This window comes from Choristoneura fumiferana, chromosome 3 (assembly GCF_025370935.1).
Source record: "Choristoneura fumiferana chromosome 3, NRCan_CFum_1, whole genome shotgun sequence".
NCBI lineage: Eukaryota > Metazoa > Arthropoda > Insecta > Lepidoptera > Tortricidae > Choristoneura > Choristoneura fumiferana.
In genome coordinates, this window is record NC_133474.1 from 20,590,123 (window position 1) to 20,609,190 (window position 19,068).

The 19,068-nt window shown below is 40.4% G+C and overlaps 2 protein-coding genes and 1 long non-coding RNA gene across 3 annotated transcripts in view; 2 read left to right on the forward strand and 1 right to left on the reverse strand.

Annotated features, from left to right (window-relative positions):
• The window catches only part of LOC141426898 (uncharacterized), a 568,321-nt gene that overhangs the window by 442,788 nt on the left and 106,465 nt on the right, over positions 1-19,068 (reverse strand). The window lies entirely within an intron of this gene.
• LOC141426894 (vinculin-like) lies at positions 67-17,166 on the forward strand. Its single transcript, XM_074086130.1, has 12 exons — positions 67-164; positions 1,686-1,818; positions 3,419-3,500; positions 3,886-4,003; positions 4,600-4,721; positions 9,984-10,050; positions 11,102-11,314; positions 12,798-12,934; positions 15,057-15,187; positions 15,833-15,981; positions 16,131-16,196; positions 17,037-17,166. The coding sequence occupies exons 1-12, from the start codon at positions 102-104 to the stop codon at positions 17,163-17,165; spliced, it is 1,410 nt and encodes a 469-aa protein (XP_073942231.1). The 5' UTR covers positions 67-101; the 3' UTR covers position 17,166.
• LOC141426271 (uncharacterized) lies at positions 6,053-8,227 on the forward strand. Its single transcript, XR_012451216.1, has 3 exons — positions 6,053-6,270; positions 6,709-6,924; positions 8,000-8,227. It is a non-coding gene; the product is annotated as an uncharacterized lncRNA (long non-coding RNA).

Below are 19,068 nucleotides of genomic sequence, written 5' to 3' on the forward strand. Positions count from 1 at the left end.
TTCTACAATTTTATGTTACAACATCATCCACGTAGTAATGAGATGTTTGTGCGTGTCGCTAGGTGCTAGATTACCTCGTGGTGGCCGAGGTCATTGACACCATGGAGGACCTCGTGCAGTTCCTGAGGGATATATCGCCGGCTCTGTCCAGAGCTGCCAGAGAGGTAAATGTTCATTTGAAATGTTTTTTTTTTTAATTTCAAGAGACCATAGTTTTAAGTGCCTCATTGGGATTAATTTCCCAACTGGTTGGCATGGACGAACGAAATTTTGTATTGAAACTGTTTTGTTCAGAGTATACTTCAGGACTGTCGTATATTATTGTGGACGCGATTTTTTTTCTTTTGTCAATCAAAAGAAAAATGACACAGAGAAGCGCGAAGAAATTCGTTAGTGGGGGGCCGTTTTAGCACGGCCTGACGACACGAGGCTTGACAAAAGAAAAAATTCACGTCCAATATTTTATGAAAATCTAACTGAAAAACTTATTAAAATAATTAAGGGCACTATCCTGTTGTATGCGGCTTTTAATTAAGTATCATTGGTCGTGGTGGCCTAGTGGTTTGACCTATCGCCTCTCGAGCAGAGCACTGCCCGCACTGGGCCCGCGTGGGAACTATGGTCCAAGCCCTCTTGTTCTGAGAGGAGGCCTCTGCCCAGCAGTGGGACGTATATAGGCTGGGATGGATGGATGGTTAAAAGCGGTCTGTGGTTTTATGCGATAAACGCATCAGATAATCTAAATTAAATACCAAACATTGCCTTACGCGGTGAGTGTAGCGGCAAGCGTATGTTTATTAAATTCAAAATTCAAATTCAAATGATTTATTCAGTAAATAGGCCGCAATGGGCACTTTTACACGTCATTTTTTTTAAACTACCAGCGCTTTCGGAATGACCGTCATTGCCAAGAAGAATGCGCCGCAAGAAACTTGGCAGCAAGTCATTTTTTCATAATAATATAATTACAAATAAAATACTTAAAAACTATAATATACAATTAAAGAAAAAAATACAAAAAAAAATAATAATAAATACAGGGATGTATGGGGTCCCTTAGTTACAATACTAAACACTAACTATATCTAAACTATATCTACGTTCAGTGGAAGTGCAAGAATGCTTCCACCGTCATAAATTTTAAAATAATAATAATAATACAATAATTTAGTTCTGAAATATACATTTCAAGTCAAGTAACCATCTCTTGCTCTTGGATTTCGAAGGCAAGTTCACGTCTGCCGCCCCCAAAGTTAGCTCACACGCACTCATGTCATGCTCTGAAAGCAGAGCGGTACCGAGGGCATGGTATTGCTTCCGTTCCCATAAGCTCTATGGGATCGTCTTGGATTAGATTATCTGATGCCAATTGATGTGCGTCAAACGCAGGGTTATCGCATAAGAGTATTTCTCAAAAAAGTTGTCCCGTCATGAAACTGACAAGAAATCAGTTTGTCAAGAAATTATTAACACTAAGGACGAGATCATAAAGCATAAACTGCATAAAACATCCCAAATTTCTTGACGTCAGGAAAACCTCACGAAATATTATGAGGAAAAAAATCGTAATTTTGTAACTACATCAATCTAACAACAAAGATTATCTGACTTTCTATCACCTTTACCACAAGGTTTTGTATAATATTTAAAAACAATATTACTTAGTATGGTATTCCCCCCTCCAGGTGGCGGCGCGCGCGTCTGAGCTGACGCACCCGCCGCACGCGGACACGCTGGCGCGCTGCCTCGAGAGCGTCAAGCAACTTGCGCCCGTGCTCATCTGCTCCATGAAGATATACATACACATCCTCACTGAAGGTAAGGCAGCCGGCCCTGAATACAATACAATACAATCACTCTTTATTGTACACCACAAGTAGTAAGCTATACAGATACAGGTACACAGTGAGGAAAATTGCAAGGCAAGCAATAGGATACGATAGGATAGGATTGGGGAGGCAACGAGGGGGGAGATATGAATAGTTATTTGTGTCACAAGGGAGCAAAATGGTGTATTTACGGCGAGGGCGTACATTGAATCCAGAATTTAGCGAAGGATTCTACAATAGAATCATGAGCGTAGCGAGGGATTCTAAAGTAGAATCCTGAGCATAATGAGGGATTCAAGTGTTAACGCCCAAGATGAAAATAATTTTGCTCACGAGTTGCTCATAGAACTTTTCACACCGAGCATTAAGAAACTTGAAAAAAGAAAATTAAATATTATTTAAGAACAACCAGCATAGAAAATGGCGAGGCTTTACAATTATCTACTTCAAAAAATGGCATTTGCCAAGCCATTTGAAAAGCCTTGAACAGAAAAGTTGCACTTTGCTCCCTCTCGTCAGGGAGGAAAAGTTACTTTTCTGAAGGAGAGGTGTGAAATAGTTCATTGTTTCAGTTGTTGAAAAGCTTGGTTGAAAGCTTAAAACACCGAAAGACTGCTACCCTAAGGCTGCGTTTTAACTAGAGATGTGCCCTCGCAATAGGAACGCGAACGAACCAATAGGAACGCGTTACCTCGCCTCGCTCCGCTCAGCTGTTTCCACCAGAGCGGTGCTGTGCGAGGATAAGTAAGTGAAGCGTTTCTATTGGTTCATGAAAAAAATTTCTCGCTACACATCCGCGCGCATCTCTGATGGAAACGCAGCCTAAAAGTTTGCAGGTGGTAGGACCTTGTGCAAGGTCCGCCCGGATTGCTTCCACCATCTTGCTCGCTAATCCTGCCGTGAAGCAGCAGTGCTTGCACTCTTGTGTTTCGGCGTGGAGAGTATGACAGCCGGTGAAATTACTGGCACTTGAGGTATCCCATCTTAGGCCTCTAGGTTGGCAACGGTGTTTATGGGCGGTGGTATTCTCTTACCATCAGGAGACCCACTTGCTCGTTTGCCTTCCTTTCGTATAAAAAAAAGTGTAAAATACTGAATTTTAATTTGTATACCTGCATCAAATCGAACTAAAGGTGTCTCTGTGAGGATAGTGGCGCAATCAAATGCAAATACTTTCCAAGATGTGTCTTACCGGCACCAGAAATATGTAGTCATAGTATTCGCTTTGCTATGTATTGGTACTTTTGACAGTACATACTACATAATTTATTGAATCAGGCGTTACTTTGCGGAGGTCCATATCAATGAACTGAAAGAATTTCAAACAACAACTGTTGTGAGTCTAACAACTGGTAGCTTGGTGTACGGTTGTGTCACTCTGAAGATGAGCTCTGGTTGAGTTCGAAACGCGTCAGTGTAGTGTGGTGGTGGTGATAGATGGGTTTGTGTGATTTGTGTGTGTTCTTACAGTGTGGCGGTGGAGGAACTGCATGAACACGCATATTTTGCATAAGCTTAGCTATCGTAAGGTCGCGGGTGAGCAAGGAAATTCTTTTAGTTCATTAGTACATACTACTTTTATCTTACAGGAGGCAAAGGCATCGAGGAGGCAGCTGAAAATAGGAACTATCTCGCACAGAGAATGGCTGATGAAATTCATGAGATTATTCGGTAAGTTGTTTACCTTGATAAGCGTGCGCGTGACACTTACTAGAACCCTGTCGCAGCCGACATTTGCTGCACATATTGAAAAATCTTGATTTATGCAGCGACTCCCAGGGACAAACTTTTTTTTTTTTTACTTGAAACTTCGTCGCCCGTGGGAATTTTTGCACGTTCCATGGATTAATTCTTACTAATGAATGTATTATAAATGGGAAAGTATGTCATAATTATCTTATTCTTGATTATCTTTTAAGATAAAGTGGTAAGAGTTAGGCCACTAGTGTTTTAGAGAATTTAACTTCATTTGACCTGTAGATTGTCCCCTTAAAGTTAAAGGAAATCAAAATTAACACGGTGTACAGATTATTGTAGATTGTCTGTCTGTCTGTAGCGTCCTTCAGCTGACGTCGTACGTGGAGGACGGCGGAGAGAAGGACAATATCGCGGTGCTGAAAGCGCTGCAGGCGCAGGTCCACGGGAAGATCGCCGCTGCGCATGAGTTTCTCAATGTGAGTCCTTGTTGAATACACTACGGAACTGAGTGTATTATACTAAAAATGAAGTCTGTTTATAGGCGACTAGAATTCATTTTATAACTTTTATTTAGTTTCACCTGGCCCGTTGTCTGTCTGTCTGTAGTCAAATCTTGCAAGTTAAATTCGACCAACTTCCACTAGTCGTATTGACTTGTTTGGCATACTTACTTATGTAAATTAAGTGACAATACATTAATAAATGGAAGTGACATCCTGGTGGTCCGGCCAGGATCGTCTCCGCAGGACGGAACTCTTCAACGGTTAATGGCATAGACTTGAAATTTGGTATGCAAATGTAGTTTGGGTGACAATGCAAGTAAAGTCGACATAAAGTACAGTCAGTCAACTTGCATTAAAAATGTTTTTTTTTTTTTTACCAAAATCTTATTTCCTTTTGAATTCACTCTTTTTCTCATGTGTTAAGTCCTGTTTGTGGTATTTCAACTATAATAAAAGCTTGTTTTTGAAAATGTTTTTTATTTTAATTTTATTTAGTGTATACGTATGGTGGCCAGTTATTGAACGTGGACAGTAATTGATGATTGACCGTATGTTTTATTGTGTGTGAGGACCCCTCTGCGCTCCGCAACAGTTCGGGCGAGCGCGCGCTTCGCTCCGTGCTGACGTCCGCGCAGCGCGCCGCCGAGCACCTCGCGCCCGCGCACGCCGACGCCATAAGGCGGCACGTCAGGTAATACCCCACCACAGTTGGTCACACTTGTGTGTTACGCTATAAGGCGGCACGTCAGGTAATACCCCATCACAGTTGGTCACACTTGTGTGTTACGCCATAAGGCGGCACGTCAGGTAATACCCCATCACAGTTGGTCACACTTGTGTGGTACGCCATAAGGCGGCACGTCAGGTAACACACCCTCACAGTTGGTCACACTTGTGTGGGACGCCATAAGGTGGCACGTCAGGTAATACCCCATCACAGTTGGTCACACTTGTGTGTTACGCCATAAGGCGGCACGTCTGGTAATACCCCACCACAGTTGGTCACACTTGTGTGTTACGCTATAAGGCGGCATGTCAGGTAATACCCACCACAGTTGTCACACTTGTGTGTTACGCTATAAGCGGCACGTCAGGTAATACCCACCACAGTTGGTCACACTTGTGTGTTACGCTATAAGGCGGCACGTCAGGTAATACCCCACCACAGTTGGTCACACTTGTGTGTTACGCTATAAGGCGGCACGTCAGGTAATACCCCACCACAGTTGGTCACACTTGTGTGTTACGCTATAAGGCGGCACGTCAGGTAATACCCCACCACAGTTGGTCACACTTGTGTGTTACGCTATAAGGCGGCACGTCAGGTAATACCCACCACAGTTGGTCACACTTGTGTGTTACGCTATAAGGCGGCACGTCAGGTAATACCCACGGTCTGATAACTTAGAACAAATTGTGTGTTCGATTTCCAACTAATTTCAGAAGTTCCTCAAGTTGAATAGCATAGTATTCACTTTAAGTAATACTCAATTTAGTCGGATTATAAAGCACGAAATTTTTGTAACAAAGCAAAAGATGGTGCTATTATCAATATAATTAACAATGAAGTGTTAAAAATTATATAAAATATTTTCTTTAATTTCGCAAAACCTTTAATTAATTTCAATATTAACTTTTGGAAAGAAATGTGTTTCTACAAATTAAAAGTTTTGTAGGCACTGGTAACATCTATTTTTTAATAATAGTAACAACAACAGACTATAGACAGTGATTCGTCTTTTTCTTTGCCTGTAATGTCATTACACGCATCATACATCAATCAATTTTTCTTGTGATAAAGTAAATACTGTTAATTTTTATAACCAGCGTACTTGCAAATACTTATAATATATTTTATGTGCAAGTAAACCAAAATAAAATACAACAATTCGTATATTTTTTATTATTATTTAGATTTAAAATAAATAAATATGAGTATTAGAAGTGGAACGGAACGCATGACTAATGGCCGCCATAAACTGAATCACAATTCAATTTGATTTGTACGTGCTATGCTGCTTTTTTCCGATTCCTGACTATATACGACGACCCGGCTTGTTTTTGGACACTGACGATTCTCGCTCTCTTTGTTACCTTGGCAAGGTATAAAACACCGACGGCTACTCACTTTCTCGTTGACCTACGCATGCAAACTTGGATTTGGAAATTCGGACTTCTGTTTTTAATATTGGTGACGATGTCCGGCAAAAAATGTTGTGTTCCTAACTGCGATAAATCTCGTAAGTATTTTTTTTATATTTTGAAAGTTATACTTCCATTTCCTTATACTTTCTGTTACAAGATCGCAAAGTTATGTCTAAACAGAGCAAACTTTAACAAGTTCGTTCATCCACTATTACCTCTCATATTTCGTTTTCTAGAATTTTTTTACCGTACAACGGCAAAAACTACTAGACACTGGCAAAATTGTCCTCCGATGGACAGAGCCATTTTTTTAAAGAAACAACAACAACAAGTTTTAATTTTGTATTTTGTATTTTCTGTTTGTACAGAACTGTTAACGGAACCCTTCATGTACGAGTCCGACTCGCACTTGACCAATTTTTCTTAAAAAGACTGTATCATCTTATCAAATTATATAATTTAAATGTTTTCAACCGATTTCTGAAACTGTGAGTTGAGGAACTACTTAAATATTGAAAATCTCGATTTTTCAGGAGCCGATGATGTCATATTACATGTGTTTCCTAATCCAGACAAGGATTTTAATAGGTTTAACACTTGGACAAATGCAATTGGAGGTCATGTTTCGTCTTTGGATCCTCATACTGTATTTGATTGCCGAAGAGTGTGCCACTTACACTTCGAACCAAGATATCACACTCGAAGTAAACGACTGAGTCCTAATGCAGTACCAACATTACACTTATCAGGTATGAAATTTAAACATTATTTACCATAGGTAAAAAATGTAAAGCTTTCTTAGGCCTCTAGGTTGGCAACGCATCTGCAATCCCCCTGGTGTTGCAGGTGTCTATGGGCGGTGGTGATCTCTTACCATCAGGAGACCCACTTGTTTTTTGCCATCCAGTGAAATAAAAAAAAAACTATGATTTATTTTGCAATAGCATATCCAAATTAATGGGGCTTGGAAAAGGGTTAAAAAAAATATTATCCTACTGATATTATAAATGTGAAAGTTTGTGAGTGAGTGAGTGAGTATGTTTGTTTACTTCTTCACGCTGAAACGGCTGGACGGATTTAGATGAAATTTAGCGAAAAGTTAGTTTTTAACCTGGATTAAAACATAGGATACTTTTTATAGGCTTAGAGCAATGAAATTTAGTATGTAGGTAGCTGGACCTCTGGAATAACACATGGGCTACTTTTTATCCCGATATTCCCACGGGAGTTTTGTACCTAAGGGACCCCATACATCCCTGTATTATTATTATTATTATTTTGTAATTTTTTCTAACTGTAGTTTCTAAGTATTTTATTTGTAATTATTTTATTTTGAAAAAATGACTGCCAAGCGCGGGTAGTTTAAAAAATTTAGTGCAAAAGTGCCCATTGCGGCCTATTTACTGAATAAATGATTTAAATTTGAATTTGGATAAGGAAAATTTTTGAAATTTCAGCACTGGATTTACAGACTTGAATTTTGTACAGAGTTGTTCATTCATTCATTATGGTCGTATTTGGCGAGGGAAGCTATCTGTAATTCATTAAGTAACGATGGGTGCCGTATAGAAAGTGAAGACTGGATTTATTGACCGAAGTAGACTCGAACAAGTTCAGCAACCGTATTAGGCGAACGCAGTAATGTAATTCATCATTCCAGCCTATATTCGTCCCACTGCTGGGCATAGGCCTCCTCTCAGAACAAGAGGGCTTGGGCCATAGTTCCCACGCGGGCCTAGTGCGAATTGGCACATTATAATGTAATTAATGATAATAGTAATGAGTAATGTACTTGCCACATAATATTTATTTCTTATGTTTTAGGATTTTCCATAGAAAGAAGGCCCCTGCGAGACATTACTGTACAAGAATCTAATGACAATGATAACATGAGAAGACATCAACAAGATTCGATATTAATGACAAAATTCAAGAAATGGCTACTGACTATCATAAGAAAAGATGTAAAATATAAATAAGTAACAACAAAATTTTGCTATTACTTTGTAGCTAATTTTACCTGGAAAGTGTTCCGGTTTAGAAAATGGGCAATAAAACATAAAATTTATTTGTATTGTTTAGGTTCAATAAGAAGTAATATATCTTTTACTTTCTTATTTAAGTAAATATTGTAATGCTTTATACGAATAGTACGTAAATTTAACTATAATGAAAATAAAAGCATTAGCTTTATATAATTATGTGTTTCTTTCATTTAATTTTTTCAACTTACACAAAAAAAGACGTATCTAATATTAGTTAACTTATTTCATATTATTCAATTATTACGAAATGTTTATTTTTACTCGAATTTAACGATTTTCAGATCAGAGTTCGTTTGTAATTAAAGTAATACATAACGATTTGTTTCATTGAAGTAAAACGAGAAATAGAGCATTTTATATGGCACCATGTTATATCGTATGCAATAGAAAATGGTGTAATAGCATTTGCTCAAATAAAATATGAAATATGAGCATTTCGGAACCTAGACAATCGCAAACTTTTCTGTCTCTAAGCACGAGATGGCGCAGTGTGCGAAACGTTGAACTGATATCTCTATCTCAGTATATAAAAAGGTACTCTGTGTAATACCCCACCACAGTTGGTCACACTTGTGTGTTACGCTATAAGGCGGCACGTCAGGTAATACCCCACCACAGTTGGTCACACTTGTGTGTTACGCTATAAGGCGGCACGTCAGGTAATACCCCACCACAGTTGGTCACACTTGTGTGGGACGCTAAGACTACAATGCCATTGTGTAGTTAACCACAAATCAAGAAGTGTTGCGGCAGCCGCCGAGTCCCGTTGCTCCTAGGAAGAAGAGCTACGAATTAGGTCGAAACATGTCGAACTAAACTCGATTTAAGACGTGAGTTATCTAATTACATTATCATTTAATATGAGTGAGTCTCACGGTAGTTTCATGTTCAAAAAAGATAACGAGGTCGTAGTAAAAGCAGATTATAACCGCCTTGGAAGTTAACATAGATTATCGACTCTATTTCTTTAGAAAATAGACTTTAAAATACACTAACAGAATAGTGGCAAGCATAACGTATTTCAACATAGGCCATTTTAAACCTACTCAACAAGGAATAAGGTTTAAATTTCAACATACATGAAATATACTACTAATCTTTTTCGTAAGCAACTGGTTGGCGGTTTCGGGAACAAAATCAAAATAATAGTGTTGTATAGATACCTTGCCATTGTGAATACATGAGCTCAGTTCAAAATGTTTAAACTCCGTGCTTCTCAGGTACGGAACTATTTTTTTTTTGTGCAATATAGGCTTGCGTTTGGCCACAATCACGCCTGATGGAAAGCGAGGATTAGGCCTGCGATGGAGCACGCTTGCCTAGTAAATGCTTATGCTATGCTTGTCTACAAAAAGAGTTGTTTTCAACTAAAAGTTATTTTTTTTGTAGATGTTCTTTATAAATAAATAAATAAATATCACGGGACAATTCACACCAATTGACCTAGTCCCAAAGTAAGCTTAGCAAAGCTTGTGTTATGGGTACTAAGCAACGGATAAATATAATTACATAGATAGATACATACTTAAATACATATTAAACACCCAAGACCCGAGAACAAACATTCGTATTTTTCATACAAATATCTGCCCCGACACGGGAATCGAACCCGGGACCTCAAGCTTCGTAGTCAGGTTCTCTAACCACTAGGCCATCAGGTCGTTTATAAAAAAGAGAAACAGTTTTTGTAGTGCTCCCTAAAAATATTACTACTACTTATTACTTTTTCCAACTCTTGTGACATTAGAATACCGTATTTTCAGATCGGGCGGTATAAATGCTGACCAGCTTTGTGACGAGAGGCAATATGGCCACGGAAGAGAAGCTAAGGTAACAGAACTTAAAATTAATTTATTAAACACTTTATGTTATGGCTAACAACTTAAGGCTGCGTTTCCAGCAGAGACGTGTGGTGATGCGATGCCGTGCGATTGGTTCATGAATGACCAACACATTCTAGCACCTTTCTGGTGAAAACGTAGCCTAAAAAGTTTCCAATTTTGCTAAGCCTACTTAATTTGTAATCCTTCAATTTGTACTTGTCAGTTGCTTCGTAGTTTTTTGAAGAAAATCAAAACTAATAGGAAAACTGCATGTATTAAATTATTGTGCAAATAAATAAATATAGAATTCTAGATAAAAGTAACGTCGCTTAAGGCACTTGTCCCACCGCCGACGATGAGCGAGTAACTAGAAACGAGTGGGCGAGCAGCGAGAAGCGAGTGTAGTTTTGTCGCTCGGCTGTAAGCGAGTGTTCGCGTGCGACGGGCGATTACTCGCTCCACTCGACTCGCTCGTGCGGGGCGGCCGCCAAGCTGACATCGCTGAGCGAGAATCTATAGCTCAGCGAGTTTTATAGCTCTTGTCGCTGTGACAAAAGATGTGTGAGCGAGTTCTCGCCGACAGTGTGAACAGCCAGCGATCAACTATTAATATATGTGTCTCTTTTACTCACACAGGATCTTATATCTTTTGTTCGTTTCTTGAGCGAGAAAATAGTCGATAGCCAATCGTTTCCTCGCTGGCGGTGAGACAAGTGCCTAAGGTACTGTCACACATGCTCCTTACTAAGCATGCTAGTACCTGCAGTACCCGTATGCCACTAAATAAGCATGCTTAATTATCAAGTGTCCTATACACACTAGCATTTGCTCAATAGTAGCATGCTTTCGTGCTAGTAACGAGCATGTGTATCAGTACCTTAAGACGTTTAATTGGCGTTTGTTGCAGTTGTAAACTTTTAGGCTTTTTTTTTTCAAGCAACCTACTTGAAAAAATAACAGTAGTCGACCTCTCGATTCTGAACAAATTACAGTCAGGTTTTTGGTTATTTTGTTAACACCTTGTATACTGCTGACACTATAATTCTCTTATATTCTAGGCGTTGAATCTAGCTTCCGACCTGCGCTCCCAAATCAACGAAGTGGACTCCATAGTGAACGAAGGCGTGCGGGCAGCAGAGAAACAGGGGGGCAAGACTATGCAGGCGCGGATGGAGACTGCCCACAAGTGGCTCGTGCATCCCAGCAGTGATCCTCACACGAGGATAGAGGGACAGAAGGCCATCAACAGCATCGTGGCTCAGGGGCAGAGGGTGAGTGCCGAGTACTAAAACCGAGTATGGCGATATTTTTGACAAAATCTCTTTTTTTCTGGTAGCAACCTTCCCATTCGCATTTTTTTCTAAATTTATGCTTTTCTCACTATAGTTTTTTACTGAAGATTATTTTCACAGTAGCGCTGCAGGTGGTAGGACCTTGTGTAAGGTCCGCCCGGATTGCTACCACCATCTTGCTCGCTAAGCCGCCGTGAAACAGCAGTGCTTGCATTGTTTTGTTTTGGTGTGGAGAGTAAGACAGCCGGTGAAATTACAGGCACTTGAGGATTCCCATCTTAGGCCTCTAGGTTGGCAACGCATCTGCAATCCCCCTGGTGTTGCAGGTTTCTATGGGCGGTTGTGATCTCTTACCATCAAGAGACCCACTTTCTCGTTTGCCATTCAGTCAAATAAAAAAACGAACGATTTATTTTTCTTCAAAAAAAGTATTACAAGGCATTGTTGATGGCCAGTATTAAAAGAGATTCGGCCAAAAATAAAAAAGTTTTTATGTTACTAACACAATGTCAATCGATCGACACAGACGCAGTGTCAACAGAGCTCCGCGTCAGCTTTGTTTTGGCCGATGCAAACTTAACATGACCTAAACCTACCCATGTTTCTGAGTCGATTAAAATTGGAGAAAAATGCGTCTTTGAAAATAAGCTTCAGTAAAAAACCATATCATCATCATCGGCCTATCTTAGTCCACTGCTGGACATAGGCCTCTCCAGTTGCACGCCACTGAGCACGATCCTCGGCCAGTCTCATCCAGTTCTTGCCAGCTAACCTGCGAAGATCATCGCTCCACCTAGTCTGAGGGCGTCCCACGCCACGCTTGCCGATTCGCGGTCTCCACTCAAGAACTCGTTTGCCCCAGCGGTTATCGGTTCTTCGGCTGATATGGCCGGCCCACTGCCACTTCAGTTTGCTTATCCGGTGAGCTATGTCGATGACTTTAGTTCTGTGTCAGATCTCCTCGTTTCGAATTCGATCCTTCAGAGAAACTCCGAGCATAGCCCTTTCCATAGCTCGCTGAGCGACTTTAAATTTGTGGACCAGCCCAACCGTGAGTGTCCACGTCTCGGCACCATATGTCATGACAGTTAGGACGCACTGATTGAAGACTTTCGTCTTCAGGTTCCAAACCATATAATATGTGTGTATAGTCTGATGTCCGTGTGGTGTCGGGTTAGAATTACACCTCTCCATTTCTTCCGTGGATGTCGTAAGAGGCGACTGAGGATATAGGTTAAGGTATACCGTAGGCGACAGGCTAGCAACCTGTCACTATTGTACCTTTTTTGTCAATCTTTAAACCTAAAATTGCTAAAAGTGGCTCCGAAGCGGTAACGTTTCGTGTGCTCTGCCTACCCCATTTGGGAATACAGGCGCGATGTTTGTGTGTTTTGTGTGAGTCTTCCACGAAACTACACAATTGTGAATTTATCTAGTTATCTAAGCTGGTTGTGGTGTGTAGATCGCGGACGGCCTGCAAGGGCGCGAAAAGGCGGAGATACTCCAGCTGTGCTCCGACGTGCAGCGGCTGGCAGACCAGCTCGCAGACCTCTGCGCCAGCGGCCAAGGGGACTCCGAGGAGGCCCGCGCTATCACCAGGTGAATCAAGCGATACCAAGGGGCTGTTTCACCACCCATTGATCAGTGTTAACTGACGGTTAAATGTGATGCCGTCTCCGTCTCTTCGAACAAAACAAATAGAGACGGTATCACATTTAACGGTCAGTTAACACTAATCAATGAATGGTGAAACAGCCCCTATATGTCCCACAGCTGGGCACAGAGCTCTCAGAATGAGAGGGCTTGGACCGCAGTTCCCACGCGGGCCCACTGCGGATTGGGAACCTCACACACACCATTGAATTGCTTCGCAGGTTTGTGCAGGTTTTCTCGCGATGTTTTCCTTCACCGTGAAGCTTGTTATAAATTTCAAATGTAATTTAAAAAAAAAGGGTTGCCATATGGAAAAATTAAATGTCCCAATAAAAAATACTGTGGTCATAAGGAACTGATTTAGTTGAATGACGGACGCATTTTAGTTTATACAAGCTCTACCAGATGGGGCTCAAAGGGGAGCAAAGTATTTGTTTTAGTTCATTGTTTTGGTGCTCCGCAAAGTAACGCCTGATGCAATAAATTATTCATTGGACCAGTTGAACGTGCCGTTAAAGGTAACGGAAATCACAAATAACACGATATACTTGATGCGGTTCTGACGTTATATTATTGGTCTAGTTTGTATCACAATGGACTTAAACTATGTAATGTAATAACAATAACATAAAACATGTGAAGTCATAAAATCCTTGAATGTACCAAATTTGGCAGCTGAAGATTGTTTACATTTGGCTCAGGCCTGAAATATCCGTTTTCCTAAAATGTATTTTTCGCAAAATGTCTGCTTTTCAGGATGTCAACACGTCTTTGTCAGCTATTAAAAATTGCCTGTCTCCAAGAATGACAGTTTTTGTATAATGTTCGCTTTTCAGAATGTGCTTATTCTCAAAATGTCTGCAACCTCAAAATGTCCGCCTTCTTATAACGTTCGCATTCCAGAAAAGTCTTATTCCCAAAATGTCTCCAATCATGGTCTTCAGTCAAATTCAAATTCAAATGATTTATTCAGTAAATAGGCCGCAATGGGCACTTTTTCACGTCATTTTTTAAACTACCAGCGCTTTCGGAAAGACCATCATTGCCAAGAAGAATGCGCCGCAAGAAACTTGTCAGAATCATTTTTTCATAACAATATAATTACAAATAAAATACTTAAAAACTATATTATACAAAAAAATACGAAAAATAACAATAATAAAAATACACTAAAGTCACTAAACGTCATTAATGTTGTCTAGAATGCCAATAATTTTATATTAGGTATAGATATTTATGTTATCAAAGAGTAAGTATGCAAGCAATTAAACCTTTTACATTGAGAACATTGATTTGAAAATAAAGCAGACATTATGGGAAAACAAACATAACAAGACTATAGCCTATTTAAAAAAGTGATCATAACGGGAAAGCAGAAATTATGGTAATCCTAATATTATAGGAATGTAAACATTATGAATAGACGACTTACTGAGATTGCACAGATTTTAAGTAGCAGACATTTTGGGAAGTTTTGATTGGTTTTTTGGAGTCTTTTTGTATTTTTTATTTCAACTCCAAATTTGTTACTTTTACGGGTGTCCCGTGAAACCATATCGAAAATACAAACTGAGACATGCACCAGAAAAACCAGAAAAAGAGACCAGCACTGGGAAGTCTTCAGCATTCCGTGCTGCGTGCTTTAACCCCTACACCACTGCTGGACAGGAATCCAGACACGAATTTTTCCTATGCATACACATCTCAGGTTGCTTATTTCTACTTTGCTACTTAAGCAGCAGCACTAGCGACATCTATGTGGCGTCGACAGACGTCACACTCTTTCGGAACCAACCGCCCACCCGCCGCGCGGAATGCTGAGGACCTGGGTTCGATTCTCAGTGCTGGTCTCTTTTTCTGGTTTTTCTGTGCATCCATGTCTCAGTTTTTATTTTCGATTTTGAGAAAGCTGACAAAATAGAAGTGCTAACATTGTGAAAACGCAGACGTTTTGAGAATTGTACATTTTAGGAAAACAGACATTTCAGGGCTGAGCCTTACATTTAGTTAATTATCTGAACCTTTCAAGTATAGTTGTGTGGTTGTAACGATAGAGTATACTTATCAGGGAGCTGACGGATAAATTGCACGCGTTACAACGCGGGATGCAGCGCGCCTGCGTCAACCGCGTCGTGGAGGACTTCATCGACGTGGCTGCGCCGCTGCGGCACTTTACTGACGCCGTCAACGCGCCCGAAGGTGAGACAAGCTCTGCTGCTGGGCTGCTGGAGTGCCAGATAGACGTACGCGTCCGCCCGAAAGAGGGTTTGTGATTTTAGAGCGTATGTTTTTATGTATGTATATATTCATGTTTTTTTAAGGTCGTCTCTGTAACCTAATCGGCTGGTTAGATGCGTCATACCTATGATTATTAAAAAATGGAGTCCGTGAAATATGGAGGTGGATTATATATTTTTAATTGTAACAATATGGGTATCAAATGAAAGCTAAAAGTTAGCTTATTTCAAAACTATTGTATTGTTATCCCCCCTTTTCTACTCTTCAGTTACTGCTTTGAAAGGAGCATCTTAAATAAAATAAAAAAATGATAAAAATATGAAAAAACTCTAAATAAAAAGCTTTAAATTTAAATGAAAAAAGAAAATAAGTTTGCGTAGAAGTTATAACTTGGAGGGCGGTATGATTAATTAACACACGCGATACATCTGTTTTTACGTAGTAACTAAATAAAAAACAATTTTATAATAAAGAATGACACGCCGTGTGCGAGTCTCGAAGAGAGCAAGGGGAGTGGTGTTGCCACTAAATAAAAACAGGCTCTTACAGTCTGGTGGCAAATAAAGTGTCGTTACCTGCGTATCTCCATGTACTGTTTGTCGGCAGGCACCCCCCACCGCGAGGCCACCTTCCACGACAAGGCGGCGGCGCTCCAAGCGTTCAGCCAGCGGGCCGCCTCCGCCGCGCACATGCTCGCCGCACACAGCCATCACAACAAGCGGCTGGCAGACCAGTTGACGCACCACGCGCGGCAGGTGGGGACACTGGGGGGGGGGCAGATAGCAGGGGGCGCCACTTACCAGTGCATTTGTAGAGTCCTACAAACAAATCGCTAAATTACGACTTATTGGTCCTAAATACATATGGATTTGAAAAGTATAGTTGATGATTTTTTTTTGTGCAGGTCGAGAAGCTGTCTCCGCAACTGGTTGCTGCAGGGAAAATCCGACTCAACTACCCTGACAGTAAGGTAAGACAAAAATCGTCCAAGACCGCATTGGACACGCCTACGATAAAGTTCCGTTGCAGCTGCGAATCATTATTTAAAAAAAATACGTTGTTGTTGAAAAAAAAAGATGCAATCTTATTTTGCTTGTTGTACTTTTTGTTGGTTGTATTTGCATTGTCATCCAAAATACAAGTTTCAAGTCGATGCATCACGCTGAAGAGTTCTGCTAATACGCCGTGTTATTTTTGATTTTCGTTACCTGGAAAGTTTAAAGGACTGTGACATTGAACAAATTTAATTTATTTTTTCCAAGACACTAGTAGCGCGTAAAACTTGAAAAGAAAATTAAAAAAACTTCTTATATATAAAATAACGTGTCTACTCAATAATTATCGTTAATAGACTTTTATTTTTCAATTAAAAACCGTTTATAAACATTAATACGTTTTAAAGAATATGAAAGTCAATAACGAATAATTGTTGGAGTCGACACATTAACTTTTGTATTAAGAAGTGTTTTATCAGACAATTTTTTTTAATTTTTATTCAATTTTTATGAAATAATCGAGAAAAAACTAACAAAAAGGAACGTTGCTAGCTCAGCAGGTATAAACGCTTTACGTCAATGTCACTGCGATAAGTTTGTAAATTTTATTATTTGACATATAACAATGAGTATTAACAGGCAGTTTCTATCAATCAACTGAGCTTGCCGAAGTTAACGGAAATCAATAAAAACACGGTGTGTAAAGCCGGGCACCCGGACAAACATACTAAAGCATTTATTCCCAAACTGAAATGGAGACGCTTTGCTCGCGCTTTGCGCTTGTTTCACAAATAAAAGTTTGTAAAAATGTGTAGGTGGCCGAGGAGCATTTCAACAACCTGAAGGGACAGTACGCTGAGGCGGTGCTGCGCGTGCGCGACCTGTGCGACCAGGCCGTTGACCCGCTAGACTTCGTGCGCACCGCCGGTACGACCACACTATAATGCCTAACAGCCTTATTCATAAAAAGTTAGAGCCTCCTTGAAGGCTCCTTGAAGGCCCGATGCTAAAAAACATGATTCATAAACGTCTGTTAGCGCTAATCAGTCGATCAAGGCTCTGCTAAAGTTAGAGGACCGTAGACCTCCTTTATCTCTGCTAAGTCACAAAATGGCCGCCACAAGTTTTGAACAGCTGACTTTGACAAGAGCAAAAAACCATACCGAAGATATTTATAGTGAAGGCAGGGTTACGCAAAGATTAAAAAAAAAAACAGGAAAATTTATTTTCAGGAATTTGTATTTAAAAATCCTCTAAATTAGGTATTTATAACTGCTACTTTTACTAACAATAAATATGAAAAAAAAATTGGATGATTAACATAATTACGGGCTTTTGCACAACATAAACATGCGGATCGGAAATGGCGGGAAAATCATCTCGCTTTTTTATTTTTTTTCCTGCTAATTTGCTGTCACTGGCTGTATTTTTTTTAAATTATCCATGAGGCCATTTTTTGTCTTTGATTTGTCAAGGTGGCCAACATAACGCGTCTAATCGTCTATCAGCAGCTCCACAACTAGCAGACTGCTAGCAAGCGTTTATGAATCATACTTCTTGACAACCGTCTAACAAGCTTAATCAGTCTGCTAAGTAACAGGCCGATCAAAACCTCAATTAAGATTTTTATGAATAAGGCTGTAAAACTCCACAACCGCGAGGCGTGCAGCCGACCGGATTATTTCCTTAACAACGTGTGTGGGATGCACCGCTATGCTGTGGCAGTGGACAGACACCTCACCCCGCTATCCTTGGCAAACGAAAATTGGCGCAGTCCTATGGTAATGAGCACGGAAGAACTTATGAAAGAGCAAGGAGCTGCACGGCCAGTTTTACAAGGCCCTAACAGGGCCTGATGTAGACCTTCTCGCGTCGGTGACCTGGTTACGTTTCGGGGATCTCTTCGGGGAAACCGAGGGTTTTGTGTGCTAACGAAGTTATCTGCCGGAGGTGTATCCTGAAGGACGGTACGGTCGACATTTGTCGGGCATGCCGCCGTCCCGAGGAGTCACTCAGGCATATTATCTCCCGTTGTTCTCGTGTTGCTAACGGCGAGTATTTGCACAGACATAACTTAGTAGCCAGGATTATCGACCAGCAACTTGCTCTTCGATACGGCCCTGTGGACTCCGAGGTGCCGTATTATAGGAACGTCCCTACGCCAGTTCTCGAAAATGGTCATGACACGCTCTATTGGGATCGATCTGTCATCACCATCCCACATGACGAGAACCTCGTAAAGGCCGAGAAGTAGATTTTTTTGACATTCATAAGTGCTTGTTATAGCCTAAATTGAATAAAGATATTTTGACTTTGACTTTGAAGGACAAACTCCGTAAGTACCTTGACTTGGCTCACGAGGTGACTGCTATGTGGGATGTTGACTCGACGATCATTGTCCCGATAGTCGATTCGGCAAACGGCCTAATAGCGAAGAGTCGACCAAAATCTCAAGAGACTCTCGCTAGATGGCTGGATCAAGGGCCAGGTACAGAAGGCGGTACTTCTGGACACAATGAATGTCCGTGTTATGAGACAGTTTTGTCTTTCGGAAACCTTTGTCCTCCCTTTTTTCCGAACAAAACGGGACTAAGCAACACTGTGGCATGCTCGATATTTTTATGGTACGGTTTTAAGGTATTATAGGTAGAGTCATTCACGATGACGCGTGCCGTGGTTCTTATTACAATATCATTAATGGCAAATTTCGACAAAATCACGCGTCTTTCTTGGATGGCACTAGGTATAAATATGATTTAAATGTAAATTTAGTTTTCACGCCCGTAATAACAAACTAACCACTATACTTCAGGCAGAACTTTTGTCTACAGTGGCGCCAACTGGTGA